Genomic DNA, 27,313 nt, shown 5'->3' on the forward strand with positions numbered 1-27,313 from the left:
AATATTTGTCTGACTCTTGAATGGACATCCAAACATGAAAACTATCCTATCAGAGTTTATTTGACTTTTAACAAACTAAAGTATTCCACTCAGAATGTTTGCATGACTGCTGCATTTTATTATAAAAAAAAAAAAAAAAAAAAAAAATGTATATGACCCTGACAATTAAATATATGGAACATTCTTACAACATGATTTCCAGAAGTTGACCAATTTAAAAACTTATAGCTACCCTCAGTATAATCACACACAATTGGATTTTCAACATGGCAAAAACATACTTATGTTCACAAGCTGGCAGTGAACCTGTTACTCTTATAACTTGTAAACAGCTTGTTGAATTGATTTGGACATTTGTATACATTTAAACAACAGTGAGAGAATAATACACACTCACAATTAGAGCTTGTTATTACAAAGTGTACCTCCTAAAACACCCACCGGATATTAACACAATACTTAGCAAGTGCACATTTGCATTTTTGCCACCCTTCTAATCTTGTTTTTTTTTTATGAAAGAAATTATGATTAATACATATTAAACATTTATGTAGCACAGTATATTCATGTTGTATCTATATTAAATGGTATGCACATATCTAATGCTACATTTGTCTAACAGTCAACTCTGAATCATAAAACTAATTCCATGTGTGAATGTTTAGCAGTCTCAGAAGGTCTACGATCACTATTATTGCATACAATGCTTTCCTTGAGGAAGTATAAATCACAGAGTAATGAAGTACTAGACGGGAAACATTTATAATTGTATCAGACACTACAGATTTTTTTTTTTTTTTAATTTGAAAGTTAATAATGACCTTATTCTTTCTGTTTTGCATCATTTGGCAAGCGAGAAAGAAAAGAAATAGTGCTGACACCGTGAAACTGAATTCCAGACAAAGACAAAGCAGTCAGGCATTCCTGTAATGTGTTCTGGCAACAACAATATAATCAGCTAGTGTGTCCCTGTGTGAGAGATACTATATCTGGAGAATGGGGAAAATACCTTGCCTTTGGCTATAACAATGCAGTTTACTCAATTCATAGTCATTTAGGGGAGGGGATATTTAAATGTCTGTGTCTGCTTACTAAGCAGGAAAAGAACGACTCTGAATATTTTGCTGCTGAAGTGGCTGTCCTGATCCTGAATGAATGAGGAGTGTAGCATTGCAGGGGCAGACCTGCTCTGGAAACCAAAGTGGAGAGCCGAGAGCAAACCAGTCTTGAGACAACAAACCCGCTTGCACTGATGAATAGGGGGTCGGAAGGAGATTTGGGTTTATGTTCTGTCATGTATTTCAGCATGGAAGCATAAGGGCAAAGAGGAGAGTTGATTTTTGAAAGCTGAATACATTGTCCTTGCCGCAACTGATCCGTTTTTGAAATCCAAAGGAATAGGATGAAACAGGGATCTTCGGGTCACTAGAGCGGATTCTGTTAGGCAAATGATTTCCATAGCTAAATCATCAAATGGAGAAAATGTGGCGAAAGTAATCCAGTTGCATAGAATGACTATAGCGATAGCCAGGCGAGCAGGTGCAGCTGGAGAGCACTTGGAAATTCCTCGCAAGAGGAGATGAAAAACCGGGATTAACAGCATAGAAGGAGAAGCGACAGACATCAAGCAAAAATGGTGTTGAATTACTCATAAATAGATGAAGGATATTTACTGGTACAGTTACATAAGTTTCTGTGTTTTGCAGCAGACATAAACACGGTGTTTGGTTTGCACATAATATCATGTAGTACGTTTAGGATTAACTGAAGCAGCTGGTAAAAGATCTCTTGTCCACGTGAAAAGCAAATTGAAAGTTTCAATTTAAACAATGTAAAAAAATAAATGATGTGCTTGGACATCTCACATTATCATATTTGTACAGAAACTCAAAGCATCCACATGGTTCCCTAGTGGTACAGTAATCAGCTGCAAAGCTTTGTACCATGCAGTTGTGCAGTTGAGCCGGAATGCTCCGGAACACTGTTCTGGTTCTATTTTCTGCAGGCAGTATTGGTGTAGTGGATCCAGAGCACAAACAATTAATAGGCAAGATAAGTTACATGACTCACATCTCCCATAGAACTGTCTGATTCAGTCAGTAGTCCTCGATGTAGTGATAAGAACATTAGGAACCTTCATTACAAACTTTAAGAAAGCTAAAAATACTGATGACGACAACAGCAACAGCGCATCGACTATGGCTCTAGACACAAAAACAAACAAAGCCACTAACACAAAGACACATAGTAAAGCATTCTGACAAGATGAAGAAAGACACTTTGTGGAAATACTTGTAAAATTAGATACATGCATTACCTATTATATGTGTTACTTGAAGTGCAGTATACAGATAAAATGGGAATTAATATAATAATTATTGTCTTAGTGGTGTTTAGTACCTTCAGATTAAACACTACACCACTGGGACCATGTTGTGTGTGTGTGTGTGTGTGTATGTGTATATATATATATATATATATATATATATATATATATATATATATATATATATATATATATATATATATATTATATATACATTTCTTGAATCAGGAAAGACTACTATTACTACTACAATTGATCCAGTTGATATGAACCCTAGATCTCAGTAATTATTATTGTATGCATATTACACTGATTTAATCTTATATTCAGGGTAAAATGGCTTGTTTAATTGTTTTATTTAATTATTAATTATCACCTGCACCTGCCCATTATTGACAATTTGAGCCAGGTGCAGGGTATAAAAGGGAAGCAGTCAGTCTGCTCCAGGCTACTGCTGTTGTGTGAAGAGTCCGACTGAAAGTCATAAAGGTCTCTTTAAAACCTACGGTTGGTTTTATAAAATATTGTATTCAAGTGTTTTGGTGTTTTATGCCAGGTAAACAGCTTAGCTGTCCTGCAAATTAGACAGGGACCTGCATGTGTGTAGTGAGTGCTCAATGAGAGCTAGGTTTGTTTGTTTGTTTGTTTTGTGTTTTGAATAAAAGTGTGCAAAAGCGCTAAAAAATCCAAGATTTTATTTCTGGGTCATGTTTTTAAACGGGCACGAACCCAAAGGTACGGATAGCTTGGCCACAAAATTATATATATGTGTATATGTGTATGATGTTTGCAATTATGTTGATGGTTCTAGGTCCTGTTGTACCAATACTGAGTTACTATTATTGTTCTTCACCTGTCTGTGAGCTGACAAACACTGAAAAGACTTCCTATTCAAATCACGTGATTGAATGACCTTTAAACTTGGCTGGTCCCAATTTTCCACCTATCCTCTCTGTATATGTAGATTGGGTTGGGTCAGCAAGGTTGAAAGATCATTGTCACATAATTTGAATGGAATGAGGACGTCTATTCAATTCTACACAGTCTCCAGACAAGCCCAAAGCAAGTGCGATGCCAGGGACAGACAGATACAGAGGAAAATTAATCATAACCTATAACCATTTTCGGTAATTGTAAACATCAAAAAAGGTCAAAGGAAAGGTGAAACAAATACATAACTTGACATATGAAACTGCTTGCCTTTAATTACACACAGGCGGGTGAAGCTGGAAATATCTGTTACCTGCTTTGGTCCAGGCAATGACAGGAGGTGGATTTCCAACAGCTGTACATTCAAAGTCTACAGAGTGATCTTCTATCACAACTTGATCACTGGGAGACACTGTAAACCTTGGTGGAGCTGGAGACAAAAAAACAATAAATGAATAACAATTCCTTAACACCACATAGGCTGGCATTTCTCTCTGTTTTCAATGTATGGTGCTGTGATGAGTCAAAGGGTTTTCGGTCTGTGATTCAGCCTCCCGACAGTAGATGGCATCAAACCAACTCGGGACTTCCCTTGGCATGGAAAAAGTAATCTTTCAGGGGCAGCACCTTGGTGAGGGGCGGAAGTACGAGTATGTAAATTCCAGCCACTGGAGTCAAGTGAAGGATAAGGACACTTGTCAGTTGAGGATTGGTGTTCCACTGACTACAGAGGCGGGACATTACATACTAAAGGGAACGTACTACTGTGTTCGGGGTTGGTCCGAAAGTAAAATAGGAGGAGTAACGGGTGGAGGGAGAGATTGGTTTGGTGCAGCGGGATTTTTAAAAACAAAAAACACTAACATTTCTTTTGTCTTTTTTTGTTTATGTATGGGTCGCCACGAAGACAATTAAAGACGAGTCATCACGGTTTGTTTTGGATTTCACCCCTGCACTCCTTCCCTCACACCATTTTGTTTTCTTTTGTTATTTAATCATTTTGTTGTGTATAGAGAATAAAAATAAATTATTTTATTTCTGTACACATAAATTACTGTCTGGACATTCCATTTAATACACTCTCGCCTCACACGTGGTGTCAGAAGTGAAAATGGATCCAGCTCCAGTTTTGACAATGTTTAGGGAGCAGGAGGAGAAGCGAGAGGAGAGAGAGACACGGCACCAGGAACAGCTCGCCCAGTTCTTTGGACAGCTGGTGGAAAAACTATCAATATCAACATCAGAGAGAGCGGTTGCCCGGATGTTTGCAGCTCAGCCTAATCTTCAGAAGATGACCTCGGAAGATGATCCCGAGGCTTTCTTGATTACTTTTGAGAGAGTGGCAGAGGCTGCAGAGTGGCCTAGGGAACACTGGGCCATGAAATTGGCACCCTGCCTGACAGGGGAAGCTCAGGCAGCGTATCGAGCCCTGACGGCCACGAATGCAGGGGACTATGTTAAAGTTAAAGAAGCCATTCTCTCACGCCTCGGGATCACGGAGGAAACATACCGGCGCCGTTTTCGGGAATACCAGCTGTCCAAGGGGATGCGGCCCCGGGTTGCGGGACAATATCTTTTAGATCAGTGCACCCGGTGGCTGCGGCCAGAAGAACATACACCCCAAGAACTGGTGCAGAAAATAGTTATAGAACAGTTTGCGTCTATACTACCGCCAGGGAATCGAGAGTGGATTAAGAGGAATAGACCTACCACTCTCGAGGATGCCATCCTCCTGGCGGAGGCCTACGAAGACGCAAACGAAGGTGCCGGGTCAGACCCCACTCCTGCCCCTAAACTAACTCGGACCAACCAACCAATGAAGCCCAGAGGGGGTAACCAGACCTTCAGACCATGGAGGTCGAGGTTAGCCCCATCCTGGGCGAGAGAGAATCCCCCTAACCTGCCGGTCGCGGACTCGCAGGACAGATTAACTCCGTTGATGCCTCCTAACCAAGTGTGCTACCAATGTAATGAGCCTGGACACATTGCCAGGAATTGTCCAGTAATAAAGGTGGACCTGGCGACAAGATCCTGGTCAGCAGTAACAGGTAGGAACACTGGGGAATGTCGGGAGGGCCCTTATCAGTTAAGAGTACAGGTCGGGGGAAAGAGTACTTACGCATTTGCGGACTCTGGGTGTGCACAAACATTGATTCGGCAAGCTCTCTTGGATGGGGTAGCCTGGGAGCCACAGGGTAAAGTGGCTATCTCCTGTATTCATGGAGAAACTCGGGTTTATCCCACCACTAAAGTTAGACTTATTGTAGGTGATTATTCAGCTTACGTTAAAGTGGCTGTAGCGCAATGTTTACCATACCCTGTTCTCCTGGGAAGAGACTGGCCGTTTTTTGATCGTATTTTAGGTCGGGAAATGGTCTTAGTTTCTACCAGGGGACAATTAAAGCAACAGGAGAAAACAATTGGCGAGATTTTTCCGTTGCAATCCGACCTGTTTAACCCTAAAATCCGCCCAAGAAAAACAAAAAGAGAGCGTCGGGTGGAAAAATATGAGGGAACTCTGAGACGACAAGGGGAGGGGTCTGACACAAAAGTAAACCAATCGCTTAAACGGCAAGGAAAGGGAGTAGGTATTCAGTGTAACCGGGGCTGCGAGGTTACTGAGGTGGAAGGTCATGTAATAAAAGACACTCCTCTCTGTGTACCTAACCATTGGGACCGAGATATTGACTTGGGATATGAACAACAAAATGATCCCACGTTACGGTATGCTTGGAAACAGGTTAGATATATCGAGGGGAAGGATATGCAGGAAGGACAACCGGTGGTATTTCCGCATTTTTCTGTATCTGGGCACTTATTATATAGAATAACCCGGGCTCCCGGGACGGGACAGCTCGTAAAACAGTTATTGGTTCCTAGGCCTTTTCAGTCAGAAGTCATGAGATTGGCGCATGACATTCCATTTTCAGGTCATTTGGGAACTGAAAAGACTCAGGAACGAATTCTGGCCCGGTTTTTTTGGCCTGGGGTTTATGGTCTTGTGCGGAAGTATGTATCGGAGTGTCCTGAATGTCAATTAGCTGCCCCTAAGTCAGTTCGCCCCGCACCTCTGGTTCCACTTCCAATTATTGGGGTACCGTTTGAAAGGATTGGTGTAGATTTAGTAGGCCCTCTGGAGGGAACAGAGTCAGGATATCGGTATATTTTAGTAGTAGTGGACTACGCAACGAGATATCCAGAAGCTGTTCCCTTACGCTCTATGAATGCAGTAGCTGTAGCGAATGAATTGGTAAAAATATTCTCTAGGGTGGGAATCCCGAAAGAAATTCTCACTGATCAGGGCACTAATTTTATGTCAGACTGTATTCAGCAACTATATAAATTATTGAAAATCCGTTCAATTAGAACCTCAGTTTTTCATCCTCAAACGGATGGGCTTGTTGAACGATTTAATCAGACTTTGAAAAATATGTTGCGCCGCTTTGTAGATCAAGAAAAACGCAATTGGGCTAAACTGCTTCCCTACTTGCTCTTTGCAGTTCGCGAGGTACCACAATCCTCAACGGGGTTTTCCCCGTTTGAGCTCTTGTACGGTCGGCAGCCGCGGGGTATCTTGGATCTCATAAGAGAAGGCTGGGAAGAACAGTCAAAGGAGTCTAAAAATGTAGTAAAATACGTGTTGCAGTTACGCGATCGCTTAGAATTAGTCGGTCGATTGGCACATGACAATCTCAAAGCGGCACAGCAGAAGCAGCAACAAAGCTACAATAAAAATGCAAGAATTCGGAACTTTCGACCTGGAGATAAAGTGTTGTTATTGTTGCCCTCATCGGAATCTAAGTTGTTTGCTAAATGGCAGGGTCCCTTTCAGGTTATTCGAGCAATTGGTAAAGTCAATTATGAGATCCGACAGCCTGGGCGTCGGAAAGAAAGTCAAATTTATCATGTTAATCTCCTGAAACCGTGGAAAGAACGGGAAGTCCATTTTATATCTCCTGTACAGGAGGGAGAGGATTTTGGACCCTCAATTGAGTCAGAGTCAGCAATTGAGGTCCCGATGGGGGAACAATTAACTCCTGATCAGCGTGAAGAGGTAAGCAATCTAATTAATATGTTCAGTGATGTGTTTTCTAACGTGCCTGGAAGAACGCATTTGATCGAACATGCTATTATCACTCCGCCAGGTCTAAGAGTTAGACAGAGACCGTATCGCATTCCAGAGAGTCGGAGAGATTCTGTTCGAAGGGAGGTGGAGTGTATGTTGAAACTTGGGGTAATTGAACCTTCCCGAAGTGAGTGGTGTAGCCCAATAGTACCAATAGACAAGCCAGATGGGTCACTACGATTATGTATCGATTTTAGGAGGGTGAATGCTATCTCCAAGTTTGATGCATATCCCATGCCTCGAGTAGATGAACTCTTAGACAAACTGGGGCAAGCTCGGTTTATTTCAACTCTGGATCTGACGAAAGGATATTGGCAAATTCCATTAACGAAAGCCTCTCGTGAGAAAACGGCATTTTCAACCCCAGAGGGTCTTTTTCAATTTTGTACTATGCCGTTCGGACTTCATGGAGCGCCTGCTACTTTTCAGAGACTAATGGACAGGGTTTTACAACCTCATCGAGAGTATGCAGCTGCGTATATCGATGATGTAGTCATTTATAGTTCTTCCTGGAGAGAACATTTGACTAGATTAGAAGCCGTCTTACAGTCTCTGAGGAGGGCGGGGCTCACAGCGAACATGGCAAAGTGCGCTATTGGAAAAGAAGAAACTAAATATTTAGGTTTCATAATGGGTAAGGGTAGAGTGAAACCGTTGGTTTCAAAAGTCCAGGCTTTGTTGGATTCACCGGTACCTACCACGAAAACCCAGGTGAGATCACTGTTAGGGTTGGCTGGTTATTACCGCCGCTTTATTCCACACTTTTCCACTATAGCCGCCCCTCTCACTGATCTCACTAAAAAGAACGCTCCAAATAAAATTAAGTGGAGTGCAGAGTGTCAGACAGCCTTTGAATCTATTAAAACTAATTTGAGTCAGGCCCCAGCATTAATAAGCCCGGATTTCAGCCGAGAGTTCGTCCTGCAGACAGATGCATCGCAGACTGGTCTGGGGGCGGTTCTGTCCCAGGAGAGAGATGGTATAGAACACCCGATACTATACATCAGTCGGAAGTTACTGCCCAGAGAACAGAGGTATTCGGTAGTGGAGAAAGAATGCCTGGCAGTGAAATGGGCAGTGGAATCTTTAAAATACTATCTTCTGGGACGACCTTTTGTACTCATCACAGATCACGCTTCTTTAAAGTGGTTAGACACGATGAAGGATTCAAACGCTAGGATTACGCGGTGGTACCTGGCGCTCCAACCCTTCGCCTTTCAAATAAGGTATCGTGCGGGTAAGTTACATCAAAATGCTGATTTTTTTTCCCGGGAGGGAGGGAAAAGGGAAGGGTTAGAGGTTTCCGGGTGTTCCTTCGGCTCCACTCTGAGGGGTGGGATATGTGATGAGTCAAAGGGTTTTCGGTCTGTGATTCAGCCTCCCGACAGTAGATGGCATCAAACCAACTCGGGACTTCCCTTACCAAGATCTCGTGACCATGGCAAAAGTCATCTTTTGAGGGGCGGCACCTTGGTGAGGGGCGGAAGTACGAGTATGTAAATTCCAGCCACTGGAGTCAAGTGAAGGATAAGGACACTTGTCAGTTGAGGATTGGTGTTCCACTGACTACAGAGGCGGGACATTACATACTAAAGGGAACGTACTACTGTGTTCGGGGTTGGTCCGAAAGTAAAATAGGAGGAGTAACGGGTGGAGGGAGAGATTGGTTTGGTGCAGCGGGATTTTTTAAAACAAAAAACACTAACATTTCTTTTGTCTTTTTTTGTTTATGTATGGGTCGCCACGAAGACAATTAAAGACGAGTCATCACGGTTTGTTTTGGATTTCACCCCTGCACTCCTTCCCTCACACCATTTTGTTTTCTTTTGTTATTTAATCATTTTGTTGTGTATAGAGAATAAAAATAAATTATTTTATTTCTGTACACATAAATTACTGTCTGGACATTCCATTTAATACACTCTCGCCTCACAGGTGCCTATAGAAATCTACACCCCCTTGAACTTTTTTTCACATTTCGTGGTCTCTACCAACTTTGCACATCTAGATTTGGCAATATTTGACCATTTTTCTTTAGAAAACTGTTCAAACTCTGTCATGGCCCTTGGGGAGTGTTGACGGACAGCAATCTTCAAGTCGTGCCACAAATTTTCAATTGGATTTAGGTCAGGGCTCTGACTGGGCCACTCAAAGACATTTACCTTTTTGTTCCTTAGCCACTCCAGTGTAGCTTTGGCTGTGTGCTTTGGGTCGTTGTCATGCTGAAAGGTTAACTTCCATTCCAGTTTCAGCTTTCTTGCAGAGGGCAGCAGGTTTCCTCAAGGACTTCTCTGTGCTTTCCGCCATTAATTTTCCCTTCTATCCTGACAAGTGCCCCAATCCCTGGCGATGAGAAACATCCCCATAATATGATGCTGCCTCCATCATGCTTTACAGTAGGGATGGTGTTCTTTGGATGATGCGCTGTGTTGGGTTTGCGCCAAACAACACTTTGCATTTAGGCCAGAAAGTTCCATTTTAGTTTCGTCAGACCACAAAACTTTTTGCCACGTGGCTACATAATCGCCTGGGTGTTTTTTTACATACTTCAAACAGGATTCAAGGTGGGCTTTTTTGAGTAATGGCTTCCTTTTTTGCCACCCTACTATACAGGCCAGATTTGTGGAGTGCTTGGGATATTGTTGTCACATGCACACTTTGACCAGTCTTGGCCATGAAAGCTTGTAGCTCTTGCAAAGTTGCCACTGGCCTCTTGGTAGCCTCTCTGATCAGTCTCCGTCTTGCTCAGTCATCCAGTTTATAGGGACAGCCTCATCTAGGCAGGGTCTTGGTGGTGCTATACACCTTCCACTTCTTAATAATTGTCTTGACCGTGCGCCAAGGGATATTCGAGGCCTTTGATATTTTTTTATACCCATCCCCTGATCTATGCCTTTCAACAACTTTGTCCTGGAGTTCTTTTGAAAGTGCCTTGGTGCTCATGGTTCGGTCTTTCCTTTGAAATGCAATACCCAGCAGAGGGAACCTACAGGAACTGCTGAATTTATCTGAAATCATGTGAATCACTACCATTTAACACAGGTGGAGGCCACTTAACTTGGTGTGTGATTTTGAAGACGATTGGTTACACCTGAGCTAATTTAGAATTGCTATTACAAGGGGAGTGGACACTTGCCCAACCAAGCTATTTCAGTTTTTATTTTTAATTAATTTTCTACAGATTTATAGAATTTTTTTTTCACTAGGGGTAGAATGTGTAGATAAATGAAAAAAACAAACAAACATTTTATTGCATTTTAATTCCAGGCTATAAGGCAACAAAACGTGAACATTTTGAAAGGGGGTGTAGATTTTCTATAGGAACTGTAGCTGTGTAGTGGAGACATCTTTGAAAAATAAACACAGAGGAAAGATCCATCTACAACACGCAACATTGAAACCACACAGGAAAAGACTGGATAATAACAGTAACTACACTGACAAGAAGCACTAAATTACGGAAAGAAAGTTAATTGCTCAGTTACAGTATTCCACTGGAAATAACTAACAATGTGTTTAATTGGAAAAGATACACATACACGAAAGTGCTTTACTGCAGGTATGTAGCTATTTAAGAAATGCACTTTTGACATTGCAAGATACATTTCATCCAAATTCATACATTTTCAGATTTAAACATTGTATTATATTATTATATTATTATTATTATTATTATTATTATTATTATTATTATTATTATTATTATAACCCAATTTATGCAGCCTACCTTGAACAATGATTTGTGATGATGCCTGAATGGAGTCCTGGTCATTACTGGCATGGCAAACAAACTGACCGTGGTCTTCCAAAGATACATTCTGAATAAAGAGACCTCCCGATAAGGTGATAGTGTACCGGGAGTTGTTTCTGAGATTTCCATTTCCTCTGGTCCAGGTGATTCGTGGCTGGGGGTGACCTGTAGCACTGCATTCTAGGGTAATGCTGGCACCAACCCGCACCTCTGTGTTCTGTGGCTGTATCACAAAACTGGGTTTGGCTGGAAAAAAATAAGTAAACCCACGTTTGAGATAACTTCTCAAATTACCATACTACTCTACTTTAAAAAATATTAAATGGAGAAAATAGATATGAAGCAAAAAAAAAATAGGAATATTGCAATACATGTGAAATGTATAGTATGTCAAATAAATTTGAGAACCTAACCAATAATGGTGAATTTTGGTAAACAATTTTAAAATAATCAGGAAACATATTAGTGAAAAAAGAAAATGAGTACCTTGAGTACAAAGAATAATTATCAAGTACAAGCATTTACAGTATTATTTAATGTAGTAGATAGAAAGCATATGAATCTTCAAATGAGAAGAGATAGCTATTTAGATAAACACTAAGTCACTTCATTGAGCTGTGAGTATTTGCTACTTTCGATTTACAGAGTGAAAAATCTCGCTCTCTAAAGACACCGATGTCATCTCACTAGCTAAACAGTCCAGCAAAAGCTTCTGTGCATAATCCACTGAAAACATCCTTCTCTCTCTTACACTGGAGGCTGTAGCTGATCCTGACGTCGTCGAACTGCTGTTCCAGTCCTAGATATCTGTCTTTCTATTCATCAAAACTAAAGTTTCTTCTTTTGATCCCTCCTTTATTCTTGTTTTGATCCTTCTCCCCTTTGCTTTTATTCAAAGACTGCTCAGCTCAGGAGCCACGTCTCATAAGCAGCCCTCTCGCTTGTTTAGGAGCATCATCCCAGCTGTGCAGGGTTTTGAATCTACCACAATTTCCCTTTATCTAAACCAGCCTCGGGGCAGTTTCCTCTATGGGCTGCTTTCCTCTATGAGCTGCTTTCCTCTATGAGCTGCTTTCCTCTACAATACTGACCAAATGTTACAGACTGGTCCACCAACAATCTTGGAAGAGCATTTTAAATCTGGCATTCTAATCACAGCAGGAAGCGATTGGAATTGTCCGTTTTATTTCACTGCCACTTCATCGGCACCATTGTCTTTTACCCTCCCCCTCAAATATAAAGCAGAAACCAGTCACGGAAAGTCCTGCCTTCACAGTACAATCACTCTCCATTCGCCATTCCTCCATGCAAGCTGTCTTTGGTCTGATTCTGCTCCAACTAACTCTGTCTCCCTTGCAGCTGACCAGGATATAGATAAAATGTGTCTGTGTCTTTCCAAACTGCACCTTCATATTATTGTTATAAATCAGTCAATTCAGCCTTTTTTTTACCATGTGGTAAGAAGGGCAGAAAGGAAGAAGAAATGTTAAAAAAGTGCTCTCACCCCCAGGTGCTGTTTTACCTGATCCATTTGCTTCAACCGATTCATTCTCCAAAATGCACCTCCAAATCACTATGACGAAAATCAGACCACTTGCATAAAACCATCAGCCTCCCTACCCCTACACCAGCTGCACCAGCCGCTCCAGCCATGCCGATCACTTTTGCTATTCCTGTTGCTCCCCAGCTGCGCTGAGCTGCCAATCTTTACCCTGCTAGTGCTTTCAGATCTGCCTCCTCTACTGGCAGTCTCTCTCTTCACTGCTATTAAGTAGCATTATTGAAGGCTCTGTGGTTCACATGCTCGTTCCTTCTGCTCATTTGTTCCTCAGTTCAGCGATCTGTTGTTCAATTAAATTCATCCCTGCACAATCTTCTCACCTCCATCCGAGACTACACAGCTGCTGCTCTGGCTCCTTCCACCACATCCAGATGGTCCGGTTGAACTTGGTGAAGGCGGGTCTCCCTTTCAAGCAGGAATGCATTCTGCAGTACTTGTCCACGTAAAAGACAATCTATTCCTTCTATACAGGTGCAACAACCTCAGCAGCCAAAGTCAATGTCAACCAACACCTCCATGCAATGGAGTCTTATATTCATTCCTCTCTCCATGATAATTATTTTGCTCAAAAGAGTACGAGCAGTGAAGCCTTGGAAGTCTACCTGTGTCGGCCTCCCGCAGCATTGTCAAACCCTGCACGCCGGGGAGACCTCTATATTTCTGATCATCTTTTTTATTCGTCCGCTATCCTATTATTTAATTTCCCCTTGGGAGGAGTAACGCTTGATTCCCAGCCTTGGAGGCCGGTTGATCTGGTCTCACTTCCGTGAGGGTAGCTCTCTGTGAACCAAGGATAAACCCTGTGCTCTTGTCTGTGTCATAAGCATTTTTCTCCCATTTCAATTCCTGAATACACCAGAGGAAATGTTAGAAATATATTACCCAGTTGATTTAGAATGTAAAAAGTCAGCCGCATGTTTAACGATATAATGCTGTGATAAAGGCTGCACAGCACACAGCACTAGTAACGCAATGTGTTTCTTGCATTACTTTGCAAGGTGTTCTGTAACACATTAATATTAGAGATCTGTGCAATTCATGTTATTTTAGTTTTATAGGATATTTTCCTTGTCACACTGTTGGGGATGCACATGAATGGATTTGGGTTTGGCTGCTGTCCTTCTACTGTGTGTCCAGCTTCACATGTTTTTAAATTATTCACCATGTTCTAAAACATATTTTTGTGATGTTTGCGTAATCTGATTTATTTTTCATTTTTATATGGGGGAAAACAAGTGTATCACAATACAAGAAAATGACATTAAACTCCCAATATTTTAATTCAATCAAAGATCAATGGATGGTTTTAACAGGGATTGTGGTTGATTTCATATGGATTGATGCGTAAGTAAGCTACGGTTTTAATCTGATTTATTTTTCATTTTTATATGGGGGAAAACAAGTGTATCACAATACAAGAAAATGACCAAATTTTAATTCTCAAAGATCAATGGATGGTTTTAACAGGGATTGTGGTTGATTTCATATGGATTGATGCGTAAGTAAGCTACGGCTTTTGTTTTGCCTTCCAAAAACTGTATGTATAGGTTTTTTTTTTTTGTTTTGTTTGTTTTGTTTTATATTTCACCAATTAGAGAACAAGTGCAATACTCCCATATTTCACATTAATGTACAAGTGGAGAATAAACATTTTACGTTCACTAAGACAAGGGTTTAATTAATGTTTTTGTGACTGGTCACATTAGCAATACATTATTTGGTAATGTATTTATAATCTACTGCAACACATTACATTTTGACAATGGCAAATTATTGGCATACAGATGTATTTCATAATAAGGTCTTAGTGGCATTAAGTTACCACTTAAATAAATAAAATATGTTTAAATACCTTAAAAAATATATTTAAATGTTTAAATAAGACAAACAAAAATAGTACAGCTTTCTTACTTGGGGTACCAAAGTATCTCAACAGCACTCCTTGGGTTTTAGTCTCTCCAGCAACATTTTTGGCCATGCATTGGTAAGTGCCCTGGTCAGACTCTCTTGTATCCTGAATCATTAGGGTCCCATCCACCAGCAAGTTCAGACGAACATCATCTCTCATATTAATTTCATTGCTATGAATTAATAAATACATACATAAATAGAGAGTGAGTGTCACATTGTGTAACTTGCAAATTACAGCTTGGCTTAATTTCTCTCATATTAATTTCATTTCTATAAATTAATAAATACATACATAAATAGAGAGTGAGTGTCACATGGTTTAACTTGGAAATTACAGATTGGCTTGCCATGACTGAAAAATCTGTTGACCCCAGTGAATATCATTGACTAAACCAGTGTTTTAATGAGCACTTTACAAAGTTTATATTAGGGATTAGAACATTGTTAATCGTTTAGAAAGTTACTACTTGTATAATCTATCCTGTATTGCAACAAATATAAATGGTCTGAACAGACCCATTAACCATGCTAAGCCTGCCGCTGCAGCCTGGCGTATTACTATAAATAAATAACAAATACATTGTTATTTCTTTCTATGGCTTTAAATTACTCAAAAACTTAAAAACAAAACAAAAAAAAACAAAAAAACAAAAAAAAACATGTGTTCTTAAAAGTGCAGGGTGATACCAATATTGTAGCTATGGGTAACAGAGGTGGTTGGAATGCATTATTATTATTATTATTATCATTATTATTATTATTCAGGGTGACTTAGTTGTTACAAACTACCACAATACAAAGTATATACTTACACAATATCACATTACAAAATATAAGCAGTTAAATTTATAGTAAAGGTATTTTCTTATAAGAGTAAGCTGCATTAAAAGCAAGTAGTAAGTACAATACATGGATAAAAACGATTTCAAGTAACAGCAATGACAAAAAACATGAATACGGTTACCTTTAAGAGAGAATAACCAAGTACAGAATACAAAAAATATAGTTATACTTAAGTGTAGTGGTAGAATACAACAGAGTGTGGAACAGTTGAGTGCAAATACAAGATGATGCAAGTACTGGTACAATTTGTTGTCATATAGTCCTGTATAGTCGTGGGTTGTGAGCAGGGGCACAGAAACTAGGGGTGCTGGGGGCACAGCAGCACCCCTGGCTTTGCATGGCTTCCATCCTATACAGGAGTTACAGTTTTTTTCAATGACTTTCAGCACGCCCATTATAAAAATTACTCCAGTGCCACTGGTTGTGAGGTTTACACTTGCTGTCTAAACATGTGTGCCTTGAGGAGGCACTGGAAGGTGGTCAGGGACTGGGCAGTCCTGATATATAATTATTCAATTTAATTAACAGAAGTGTCTACAAAATATAGGCATTTACACAAAGAGATATTATTCAGTGTGGTATTGTCAGTGGTCATGGTTTAATTATTCATACTTAAATAACAGCGGTTACTATTAATAAGCAAGCTGATACCAAATGAATTATAAAAAAGATTTCAGCTAATAAATTTTTGGGGTTGTTTTACCAAAGTAGACTAAAACAATAAAATTCACACTTTGCAATAAAAGACTGAGCTACAGGAACATTATTGGGACAATAATAACCACCTTCAATACAAGCCTGTATCCACCTACCTGCAGGGAAAGGCCCAGCTGCAAGCCTCAGGCTCTGTTGACTGAGAGAGGGCATGGCTTACACAAAGGAACGAATAATGAACCCTATGGTTGAAATGATCGCTAAAGATACATTGCCTTTAATTGCTGTTTGTGATGTTTTCATGTAATCTGATTTATTTTTCATTTTTATATGGGGAAAAAAAAGTTTTCTAGAATACAAGAAAATGACACCAAAACTTTAGTTTTTCCTCTGGTTAATGGGTGGTTTTACAGGGATTACAGTGGCCATTCGTAATTCTGACACTTTGCTCTATTCGCACAGCTTTGACAAAGCACACAGGTAATCGGGGCTACACAGAGGTAAATCCCAATCGGTAATAGATGACATTTCATACTTGAAAGGGAACAGCAAATACCTCCCACTCCAATTACAATTAAAACAAACAAGTAAAAGCCACTGCTGCAACCCAATGGCCAACAGCCTGCTTTTAAAAACTGAGAAACACAAGAATAAAAAATTACCTACAGCTTCCTCTGGCACGGATTTTAAGAACACGTTGGCAGTCCCTGCAAATGTAATTTAACAAGTGAAAAGATTACACACTTTGTTCAGTGTTTCAGCTTTTCAGTTTTTTCCAGTTTAAGGAAAGGAAAGGAGGGCTAGGGAAAGCAGTCTGCAGTGTTGTAACGTCTTGCATGTGGGTCCTCTTATGAACACCAACACGCTTTTAACTTCTGTTCCCAAGTTTTCTCATGATTGCAAGTACTTTGACCTCCTAAAACCACAGTACTATATGTATGCTTTAGAAATAATATCCATTTTTTTTTTTTTTTTCCTGCTGATAGATGTCTATTATTAGAACTTGCCTGTTGGAGGTGGGGAATGGTTGGTTACTAATCTATCCATTGATATAATTTTTTAACAATTCTTACATAAAAAAAGTCAGATTCCTATTGAGTGTTCATTCAACTTTTAACCATTGTGCACACATTTCCTTAATATTGTAAAAAAATAAATAATTATAAGGCACCATTTTTATATCTATTTTTTTGTTTGTTTTTTCCAGGGATCTCATATTTTGATTAGGGATTTTAAATATACATATATTTTAATGATTGACTGATTTAAATTAAAACTACTGGTATTGTAATTGCTTCACGTTATGCCTAACGTTGAATCTACAAGTGAGATCATTTATAATTGAAGTGGGAAAAATATGAATAAAAACACAATAAGCTTGACATTCACAGAGTGAGCCTTGTTCTACCACAATAGAGAAAAAAAAAAGAAAAAGTTCAGAATCAAAATTCTTTCACTACCATATGGTAGACATTTGCTGTAATATGTTTATTAGTCTCAGAAGGTACTGGCACATTGTTAGTGGTTCACTTGAAGCCACAGACTGTTGAAACCAGAACTATGAAAACTAATTCCTGCAGTGCCCATAATACAGTTTAATACAGTACTTAGTAATCTTTTTGACTGAGAACTAACTTTGAAAAATAAACACGGCCAATATTTTATATATATAATATATATATATATATATATATATATATATATATATATATATATATAGGTAGTGCACAAAAAAATGGAAACACCTGGGTAAATGAGGGGCACCAAGTATATTGAAAGAAAGGGCTTCCACGTAGGTGTGGCTCATGCATTAATTAAGTAAATAACATCCCAGCATGCTTAGAGTCATATATAAAAATGCTAGACAGGCCTGATTGCCTATAATTATGGCTAGCATGGTGGCAAGAGGAGACCTCGGTGACCTTGAAAGAGGGATGATTGTTGGAGCGTGTTTGGCAGGAGCTTCAGTGACCAAGACAGCTCAACTTACTGATGTTTCACGAGCAACGATGTCCAAGGTGATGTCGGCATGGAACTCCGAGGGAAAGACATCATCAGCAAAGGGCAACAGTGGACGGAAGCGAATACTCCAGGATCGCGATTTCTATGCATTAATTCGAAGTGCAAGTCAAAACAGGCGAGCAGCTGCAGATCAATTGATTGCAAATTTCAACCTGGGGCACGAGCAGCCAGTTTCATCAAAAACGGTCCGCTGAGAACTCCACAGAGCGGGATACCACAGTGGCCCAATGTCCTATTAAGTGACTTTACATTGGTGTTTCCATTTTTCTGTCCACTACCTGTATGTATGTATTAGTACTCATAATACGTTTTGTTTTGATTTCTTTTATATTTTACGGTGCTTTATTAATAAATAGAAGCATGGAAACAAATCATTGCATAGTTCTTTAATTAAACACAAACTGAAACCTTTTCTTAGCAGTAATTAATTATGTAGTGCAGAGACAACTGAAACATGGCAAAAAGTATTTAATTGCGTAGCCTACTTTATGTACTGTACTTTACCTTTTACACAACTAAAATATACATAGACTCAAGCAAAAGTTTTCTGTGATATTCTTAAATTAACATGCATTTGCGATATTAATTTGTTAAGTGTGTGCATACAATTATGTTTTCGTTTATGAGTTCTAACGAATGCATTTGTACTGCGGGCTAGGTTTTGAGAAGCACATTTTTTTTAGTTTTTTTTCATGTAAACGTTTTCATACTAACTTTTGCAAGTACAAGATAATGCATAACTGATACAGTAGGGTGCCATATAGTCCTTTATAGTCGAGGGTTGTGAGGTTTACAGATACAGTCTGAACAGGTGTGCCTTGAGAAGGAGCTGGAAGGTGGTCAGGGACTGAGCGGTCCTGACATATAATTATTTAATTTAATTAACAGAAGTGTCTACAAAATAGAGGCATTTACACAAAGAGATATTATTCAGTGTGGTATTGTCAGTGGTCATGGTTTAATTATTCATACTTAAAGAGCATGGCTTGCACAAAGGAGTGAATAATGAACCCAATGGTTGAAATGATCGCTAAAGAAACATTGCCTTTAATTGCTGTTCCTGATGTTTTCATGTAATCTGATTTATTTTAAGTTTTTAGTGGGGGAGATTTTTTTTTCCAGAATACAAGAAAACCACATCAAAACTTTAGTTTTTCCTCTGCTTTATCCAAATCTTTAAATTCAAGATGAACGGGTGGTTTTACAGGGATTACGGTGGCCATTTGTAATTCTGGCACTTTGCTCTATTCGTGCAACTTTGACAAAGCACACAGGTAATTGAGGCTACACAGAGGTAAATCCCAATCGGTAATGGATAACATTTCATGCTTGAGAGGGAACAGCAAATACCTCCCACTCCAATTACAATTAAAAAAAAATAAGTAAAAGCCACTGCTGCAACCCAATGGCCAACAGTCTGCTTTTAAAAACTGAGAAACACAAGAATCAAACATTACCTACAGCTTCCACTGGCACGGATTTTAAGAACACATTGGCAGTCACTGCAAATGTAATTTAACAAGTGAAAAGATCCCACACTTTTAATTGATTTATTAAAATGTTTGGATATACTGTTACTTGATTGATTTCTGTCTTGTTGTTAGAATATGGTTTTGTTGAAGGAAAAAATATGTTTTTGACTGATTCAGATTTTGCTGCTGATGGATTTATTTTCAAAAGGTTTTCTTTAGGCTGTGCTGCAGCAGCGCTCCATGTTTTTTTCTTTTCTTTTTTTTAGGGGGGGGGGGGGGGGGGTTGTTAGGGTATATAAAACAACGCATCTGCAATTTATTTCCAAATATATACATATACATTATTAATAAGAGGACAAAGTGAGCCCATGGAAGTTTACAGCACACTACAGTTCTCCATCGCCACAACAGGCCGTGCGGTTCCCATGATACATACCACGACTGGGGTGGTGATAAGGCTCGAGGCATCATCACATTGTTTACAGTGAATTTCTGCATTGAAAGTGCCATCTCACTCGAAACTAGAGGATTGACCACAAGCTGTGATGATGGGAGAAGTTTCAAATGACACTAAGTAAGTAAGGAGAGCAGCTGCGATGGAGACTGAAGCCGGATCTTGTATGTAAACTCATTATCTGCGAGGCACATATATTCTTGTACGTTTTTATCCTTTTGGATCTCAAAATATGTTTTTGTTAGTTGTCGGACTTAAAACTTCTACTGTTAAAATATGTATTTATTCTAGCTCTGTGTTATAAAACTGGAGACTGAATACTGGTCCCCAGTTGAACTTCTTGCACTGGCATAAAATTCCCTTAATGTTGTTGAAATTTTTTCCATATTTTTTTCTTTAAGTACATTAACCAGCCCATGCTGTATTTGTTTTTTGTCTTTTTTTTTTTTTAAATCTTTGTGTTCATCTATTTCATTCAGCTGTTCCTCATCTATTGTTATGCCTTTACTCTTGCTGGTGTGCTTATTTTATTTATTTATTTATTTATTTATTTATATTTTAGATGGACTGCTGTCTTCACTTAGAAAGTTGGTGTTGTACCAGTTATGTGGTTTCATACCCAAATATATAAAGGAAATAGGTGAAATGCCACTCATTTTTGGCTGTGGTTTTGTAACTAATAACAAATAAAATGGCAGTTTTTCATGGAATTTAGAATGTAGTGGTGTGTAGTGATTCATTCAGTGTGAAGTGGCTCATTAGTATGCAAGCCGTGCTACATGCTATATATACACACGGTCATGTGATGCTGTGTAACCAATCATAGGTTGTTATTTTTCCAAGTTGTGTTATAAAAATAAATAAATAAAAATATATGAAATTATATATTATACATACTTTTTTTTTTTTTTTTTATAATAGCTTACCCACGATATTCTGCTTATTTGTTTGTTTTGTTTCCGTTGCCATGAAAACGATCTGTTGACTAACAGAATTTAAAGTTGTACTCGCATGATCCCTTTGCCTGTGTGAAAGGGTAATGACGGTATTATACCGGCATAGATTATGCAATTTCGTGCTGTGTGAATGGGTATTTTAAATAATTGTTTTTACAGTCTCTGAGACGGCACGGTGGCGATATTTGTGTGTGGAAAAGAGTCATATTTACCCTACAGAGTATTGTAAACTGTATATGGAATACTTGAACATACAACATGTTATAAATCTGCATTCTTTCTCTCCTGGGCTTTCACTTTATACAGTTATCTGTCTTTAACATTGACAAAAACAACCTTTCAAAGCTTTACACAGTTTAGTGTTCATTCATAATTAATTACATTTCAGACTTTTTTTCCACAAAATTATTTTTGTCATTTTCTGAAGGTGTATACATCAATACAAGGTCATATTTTCTTCAGCTTCCTATTCAACGAAACGGGTTGGGATGAATGTAAAATCTAACACATATATGCAAACCTTTTTTTATTGAAATTTTAGGAGTGTCTGGTTAAAACACTGCACTTACTTGTTGTGAAGCCAAATTATCTCAGGTTTAGGATTCCCCTCAGCTCTGCAAGTAAGGCGGACAGTATTTCCCGGTGATACATCTGTATTCTGGGGCTCTGAGGTGATACGGGGCCTTTCTGTGGAAAAGACAGCAGCAATACAAATACCGTACCATAGATTTGTATGATTTAGTGATACATTGCTACATTATTTCCATATGCTGTTATACTCTATCACTCGTTTTACCATACTTTCTTACCTAGCTTGGCAAAGCTTTATCAACATGTTTTCAGTGTTTTACACACTTCACAGTGCATTTACCATGGTATTACTGCAGTAAACCTTTGGAAGTGCCAGATGCCCAGTACTCTACACGTGGCACACATATTCAATTTTGCAATTATACCAGCAAAATGGAATGCTGACATCAAAGCTCATGATATGAGTTAACTGATTTGAAGTAATGATGTTTTACTGCCTCTTGAGTTCCTGGGGTAACATTATTAAAGCAAATATTGTTACCTTGCACATATATTTTTCATTCTATATTAAGATTTGGCACTAAATCTGTTTATCTAAAAAAACAATATGTGCCACATTGAACTGAATTATACTTGATTATAGGCTACCTAAGATGTTTGTTTTAAGAAACTGTGCTGTTTTGCTTTGCTATATGGTTAACAGTAGGTTATTACATTCAAATGTATTTTACATTTTAACTTTCATTAAACTTTGTCACTTTAGCATAGCTCCACCTCAGTTAAAATACACTGACACCCAACTGCACAAACATGCAACATTTAACAAGGATTTTTTTTTTTAAACCACTCTACTGTTGAAACTGTACAGAATGAACCCAAAACATCACAAATGTAGAGTTGTGCTATCAATGAGAGAATAACTGTATTATTATTATTATTATTATTATTATTATTATTATTATTATTATTATTCAGCAAGTCTGGTCATTTTTATTAGGAAAAGATACTGACCTAATCTGAATCCTTTAGCTTTCACCAAATTTGAATATTAATAGTATGAAGTTGGCAGGCTGCAATGCCAGAAAACAGTCATTATATAAAAGCCCTAGAGTACTACAGTTGGTTATAATAGGGCTCAAACTGGCAAGTGTTAATGAGATTTATTTTACTTTAAAACGACCCTGTTTCTTATAATTCTCCAGGTGATGGTGGAATGGTCACAGAAGGTCATAAGCTTCCAAAAGTGGAACTGCTAAAAATTGTAACTATAATGTAACTACAGAGGAAGACAACCACAGATTTGGTTCAAAATACTATAAGTTTACATATCATATAAATAATTAAAATTCTTATTCATATTCTATATTTATATCTTATACATATCTGATTCAGCTGACAGATCAGGTTACTGCTGATTCGAACATATATGGCAACTATACAACAGGGTGTGCTCTTTGCACAGTGGCATGTCTGTTTATCCTGTACCTTGTGGTGTTAATTAGAAGCGTAGTAAAACATAAAGGAATACAATAAAACAGAAGTCTTCATCTGTACAAATAAAAATGGAAAGCATACTTTTGAAGGATACCAGAAGGAATCCGTGTAGGTGGACTAAAAGGCCTATCCTAAATACATATCTTTAAAATGAATTACTGTACTAAATTCTTGAGGGAGTCCGTGCCTACTTGGCTTTTGTCATTGCCGCCTATGCAGCCATGAAAAACAAAATATGTGCAATATAACACCAAAAGGATGAAGAGAGTGCCCACAGCACGCTTTACTCACCACAGTTGAATTCTTCTGTTGTTACTGTGGCAACAGACCTGCCCTGTAACCTGCTGGGATGTTCACAGGTGGCTGCCGCTTGCGTGTTGCCAATCTTTGCATATTCTTTCATCAATTCAGCCAACCAGTTTAATTCACAGTCACAGACTAGGCCATTAGAATCCAAACGACTGCATTCACGTAAAACAAAAAAATACTTTCAAATTACAACCGTGGCTTTTCCAAAATTATGTGTGATTTGAAATGCTTTAAACTTCTTGAAATCTCATGGACTTAATTTACATTTTACATATTTTGATTTATAGAAAAAGAAAACACATCAGTATTTTACACATTCCTAATGTTCACTGATGTATTCAATGAAAAGCATCTACAAAAAAATAAAAAAATAAAAATAAAAACAAACATGTGACCTAATAAACAGCGCTTATTAGTGGTATGTGAAGAACATTATCAAAATCCCACAGTTTAATACAAACTTACAGTCTTTGTATTGATTCCAAATTATCAAAGGTTCCTGCTGGGATCCTAGACAGCTTATTATTATGAAGAAATCTGATAAATAAATACAAAATATGTTAGATCCAGGATAATAGATCATACCTATCAACAGGGCATCTGATGAGTCCGAATGAACTTAATCAGCGTGAACAAATTGTACATTTCTTAGCAAGTCCTTATTTCCAAACTGTTTGAAAACAACAACAGGGGAGTCAACAGAGGGTGCAAAATAAACTTTTAATAGATGTTTCTTTTTACATGTTAATAACATTTTTATGATGTTTGAAATCGCACTTGGTCTCCTCTGTTGGATATAAGAAATACATCAGAAAGAAATACTACATAAACAAAGATGGCATTTCTTACATCAGCACAGGGAGTAGTTTTGCAAGAACAGAGATTAAAAGGTTACACTCTGGTGAACAGGATGTACTAAGAGGTTCAATTCTGAGAGCTATATTAGACACACAAGTGCTTTAGTTTTCAAGTCACCAGTCAGCAGGAATACCATGGGGCCAGTAATACTGTGAATCTTGCATTCATGTGCCAATGACACAGAAAAAGGGCATTAGCTAAAAATATGTTAAGTCTTGTATCCATGTTTCAGTTAATTCAGTAGTGGATTACATGTAGTGGATTTTTTAAAGTAGAAAAAATACAGTATTTGCAACAACCTGTTGATACCTTTTTAATGATAACAAATTTGAAAGTCTAGCATCTTATCTTTGTTGCAACAAGTTTTCTTGACATCTACAATTCCTCAATAGCATTGTTTCATGGAAAAATGTAAAATTATACTAGTAACATTTTCAGATTAGGCTAATCAACAACTGTATTTTAGAAATGATTTTAATAATTTGAAATAACTTCTCCTAAACCAGGAATGATTAAACTGCATTCACCAAAATAACATTTTTAAATACATGTTATTTATATTGACATGTAAAGTAAAATGTATTGAATCAAAATTGTAATTATTGTACAGTGTTATAAATCCATTGGCTGTAATGTCAGAATGTTTTGTATACTACATGAAATTGCATGTCGAGCCATGACTGTTTCACAAATGTGGATGGGATAATCAAATAATCTCTGCAAGGCTTAGGAATTTGAAATTGATCTGCCCATTCAATCTGTCACTGGATTTGACTGAATGCAAGATTAAAAGATGAGACCAAGTTTAAAAAAAAAAAAAGATATTTATCTTCCACCGCCAATAGCATTTTGTTATTCCGAGATTCTGTGTTTCTAATTAGTGAATATGATTGCTAATCATTAAGAAAAGTGGGCTTGAGATTCATAATGTATAAAGCCGTGTATAAAGGTCTTTTCAGATATGTTAGCAATGGACCTTATTGTTTGTACAAAGCAAAAGGCATCAGTTTAGAAAGACGGTACAAAGACAGACACACAACAAACAAGATGGCAGCCCATGCATCACTTACAATCGTTCTAGTTTGTGAAGGTCCCTAAATGTTTCTGGATCTAGTGTTTCTATGTGGTTGAAGTGAATGTATCTGTTGAAAGAATATTGAATGTTAGTATTAGTAAAACACCAAGATTTGGACCAAAGTGGTTCCACAAGGGAAACCCAGCTCTAAGCAGCTGTGAAACACAGCTGCCATAAATGCTTGAAACTTTGGACACTGATTTGAATTGTATTCATGGAATTTTATTCCAAACTGTAAAACTTAGTGTAAGATGTACCTTAACATAAAAAAAGTTTCTGTTGTAAATGATCTAAGGGTATATTATGAAAAACTAATAATACTAGTAGAAATCAGGACTTTGTTTTTCCAAACGTTATATTAAACATGTTGACATATTAGCCCTTATTAAAAGCACAATATATATTTTAAATAAAATAATGTGATGTTTTACAGAATGTAATTTAAGATTACCATGTACGCTGTCCATTCCTTAACCACAGTCTTATCCTTCTGGAAACATTTTACAGTAAGTGATTTCAAATATTAACTAAAAACAATTTCCTGTTGAATTCAAGTATTTAAATCATCAATCTTCAATAATTATGTACTAATCTAATAGCAATTCATATGAAGTGCCACTTAAAGTTATGATACATTTCTCCAGGATAGATGTTGAAATCTTCTTGTGAGATCTTTAAGTTGCCAGATCGCTGTAAGGGTTAAACATTATATTCTTAAATCAGAAACAGTGCCCAAAGTTTTCTAGCTGTGGGATTGCATTTTAATTGTGGCGGCGATATTCTTGTAGCGGCTTTTAAAAAAAAAATCCATAAAAACTAAACAGACAACAACTGTGACAACTGTCTATATTCGATTGATCTAAACAATGTTGGTTCTATGTACTGCGATTGTTAAATGTTAAAAACAGGACAAAATCCGGAAGTTGAATTTTACTTTTAAAATAGAAATACTGTTTTAGATGTAAATGATTTAATGGGCACCATTATGTATATTTCTTTTTTTGCATGCAGTATTAGCATTATCTAGTGCCACAGTTATCATGTGTTTTCCCTCAACATGTTATTGATTTGTAACACTAGGGAGAATACAAAAAGCATAATAACTACGAAGGTAACAACAACAACCAACAAAAACTAATTATATTTTTTGTTATTTGGTATTTTTTCTCAAAAGCTGCTATCAGGATAGTGGTGCCATAATTAACATTTAATCAAAGAGCAAATATATTATAATACCATTTCCATTGCATATAAAAACAAAAAAAAATTGAGATTACACAGCAAGCAAGGTTTTTTGAAAATAAGCAAATGTTAACAAGACGCATGCTTGAACACCTTACATCTTTTAGGAAGCATGTTCTTCACAGTCTCTTCAAAAGCCACACCTCTGTTTAACCATTCAGATATTCTGCTATTTACAGTAATATTGAAACCCCAGTTACTTTTTAAATTAAGGTTATCTACAAGGAGGTTACCTTGAAGGAGACAGCATTAAGATTGTCATAAATTTAAGTGGCTTCAAATAGTGGTTTGCTGTTCAATAGTAGGCATTTTTAGCTGTTCTGTTTAAAGTTTTCACATTCCATGTTAATATGTGTCCAAGATACAATGGTCAAAAGATTCACTACCATTAAAAGTAAGTTATTGTTTTTAGTAGCTTATAGCATTATTGCAATTTTATTACTATTATATTATTACTACTTTCGTGACATAATGAAGTTTGTGAAAAACAATTAGCATCTGAGACAAAGTGTTACAGTCTACTTGGCCAACTTGGACCACATTTAACCAAATTAATCAACCCTTAGTATTATCACATTCAATGAGGCCTCAAATCCCCAAGCAACAGTGTTTTAGAGTAACTGTCAAATTATGAATACATGACACATTTTAAAGTAATTTACTAAATGAAATGGCACCAAAGCCAGTTAAAATACAATGCAATGACAAACTTATAAGAATATAGAAATGGAAGCTTTTGTGACTAGTTTTCTGAGTATATCATATCGAGAGAATGGTTTGTAAACATGAAGTAAAATG

At 37.7% G+C, this 27,313-nt stretch overlaps 1 protein-coding gene across 1 annotated transcript in view; it reads right to left on the minus strand.

The window, feature by feature from the left end:
• Positions 1-27,313, minus strand: part of LOC121313430 (peroxidasin homolog) — a 108,176-nt gene that overhangs the window by 24,082 nt on the left and 56,781 nt on the right. The window contains exons 5-11 of the mRNA XM_041245955.1: positions 25,269-25,340; positions 23,806-23,877; positions 23,323-23,492; positions 21,576-21,693; positions 14,606-14,775; positions 11,110-11,379; positions 3,570-3,686 (exon numbers count right to left, since the gene is read on the minus strand). Of these exons, the coding sequence (XP_041101889.1) occupies positions 3,570-3,686; positions 11,110-11,379; positions 14,606-14,775; positions 21,576-21,693; positions 23,323-23,492; positions 23,806-23,877; positions 25,269-25,340 (989 nt within the window). The remainder of the gene's footprint in view (positions 1-3,569; positions 3,687-11,109; positions 11,380-14,605; positions 14,776-21,575; positions 21,694-23,322; positions 23,493-23,805; positions 23,878-25,268; positions 25,341-27,313) is intronic.

Source organism: Polyodon spathula, chromosome 3 (assembly GCF_017654505.1).
Source record: "Polyodon spathula isolate WHYD16114869_AA chromosome 3, ASM1765450v1, whole genome shotgun sequence".
NCBI lineage: Eukaryota > Metazoa > Chordata > Actinopteri > Acipenseriformes > Polyodontidae > Polyodon > Polyodon spathula.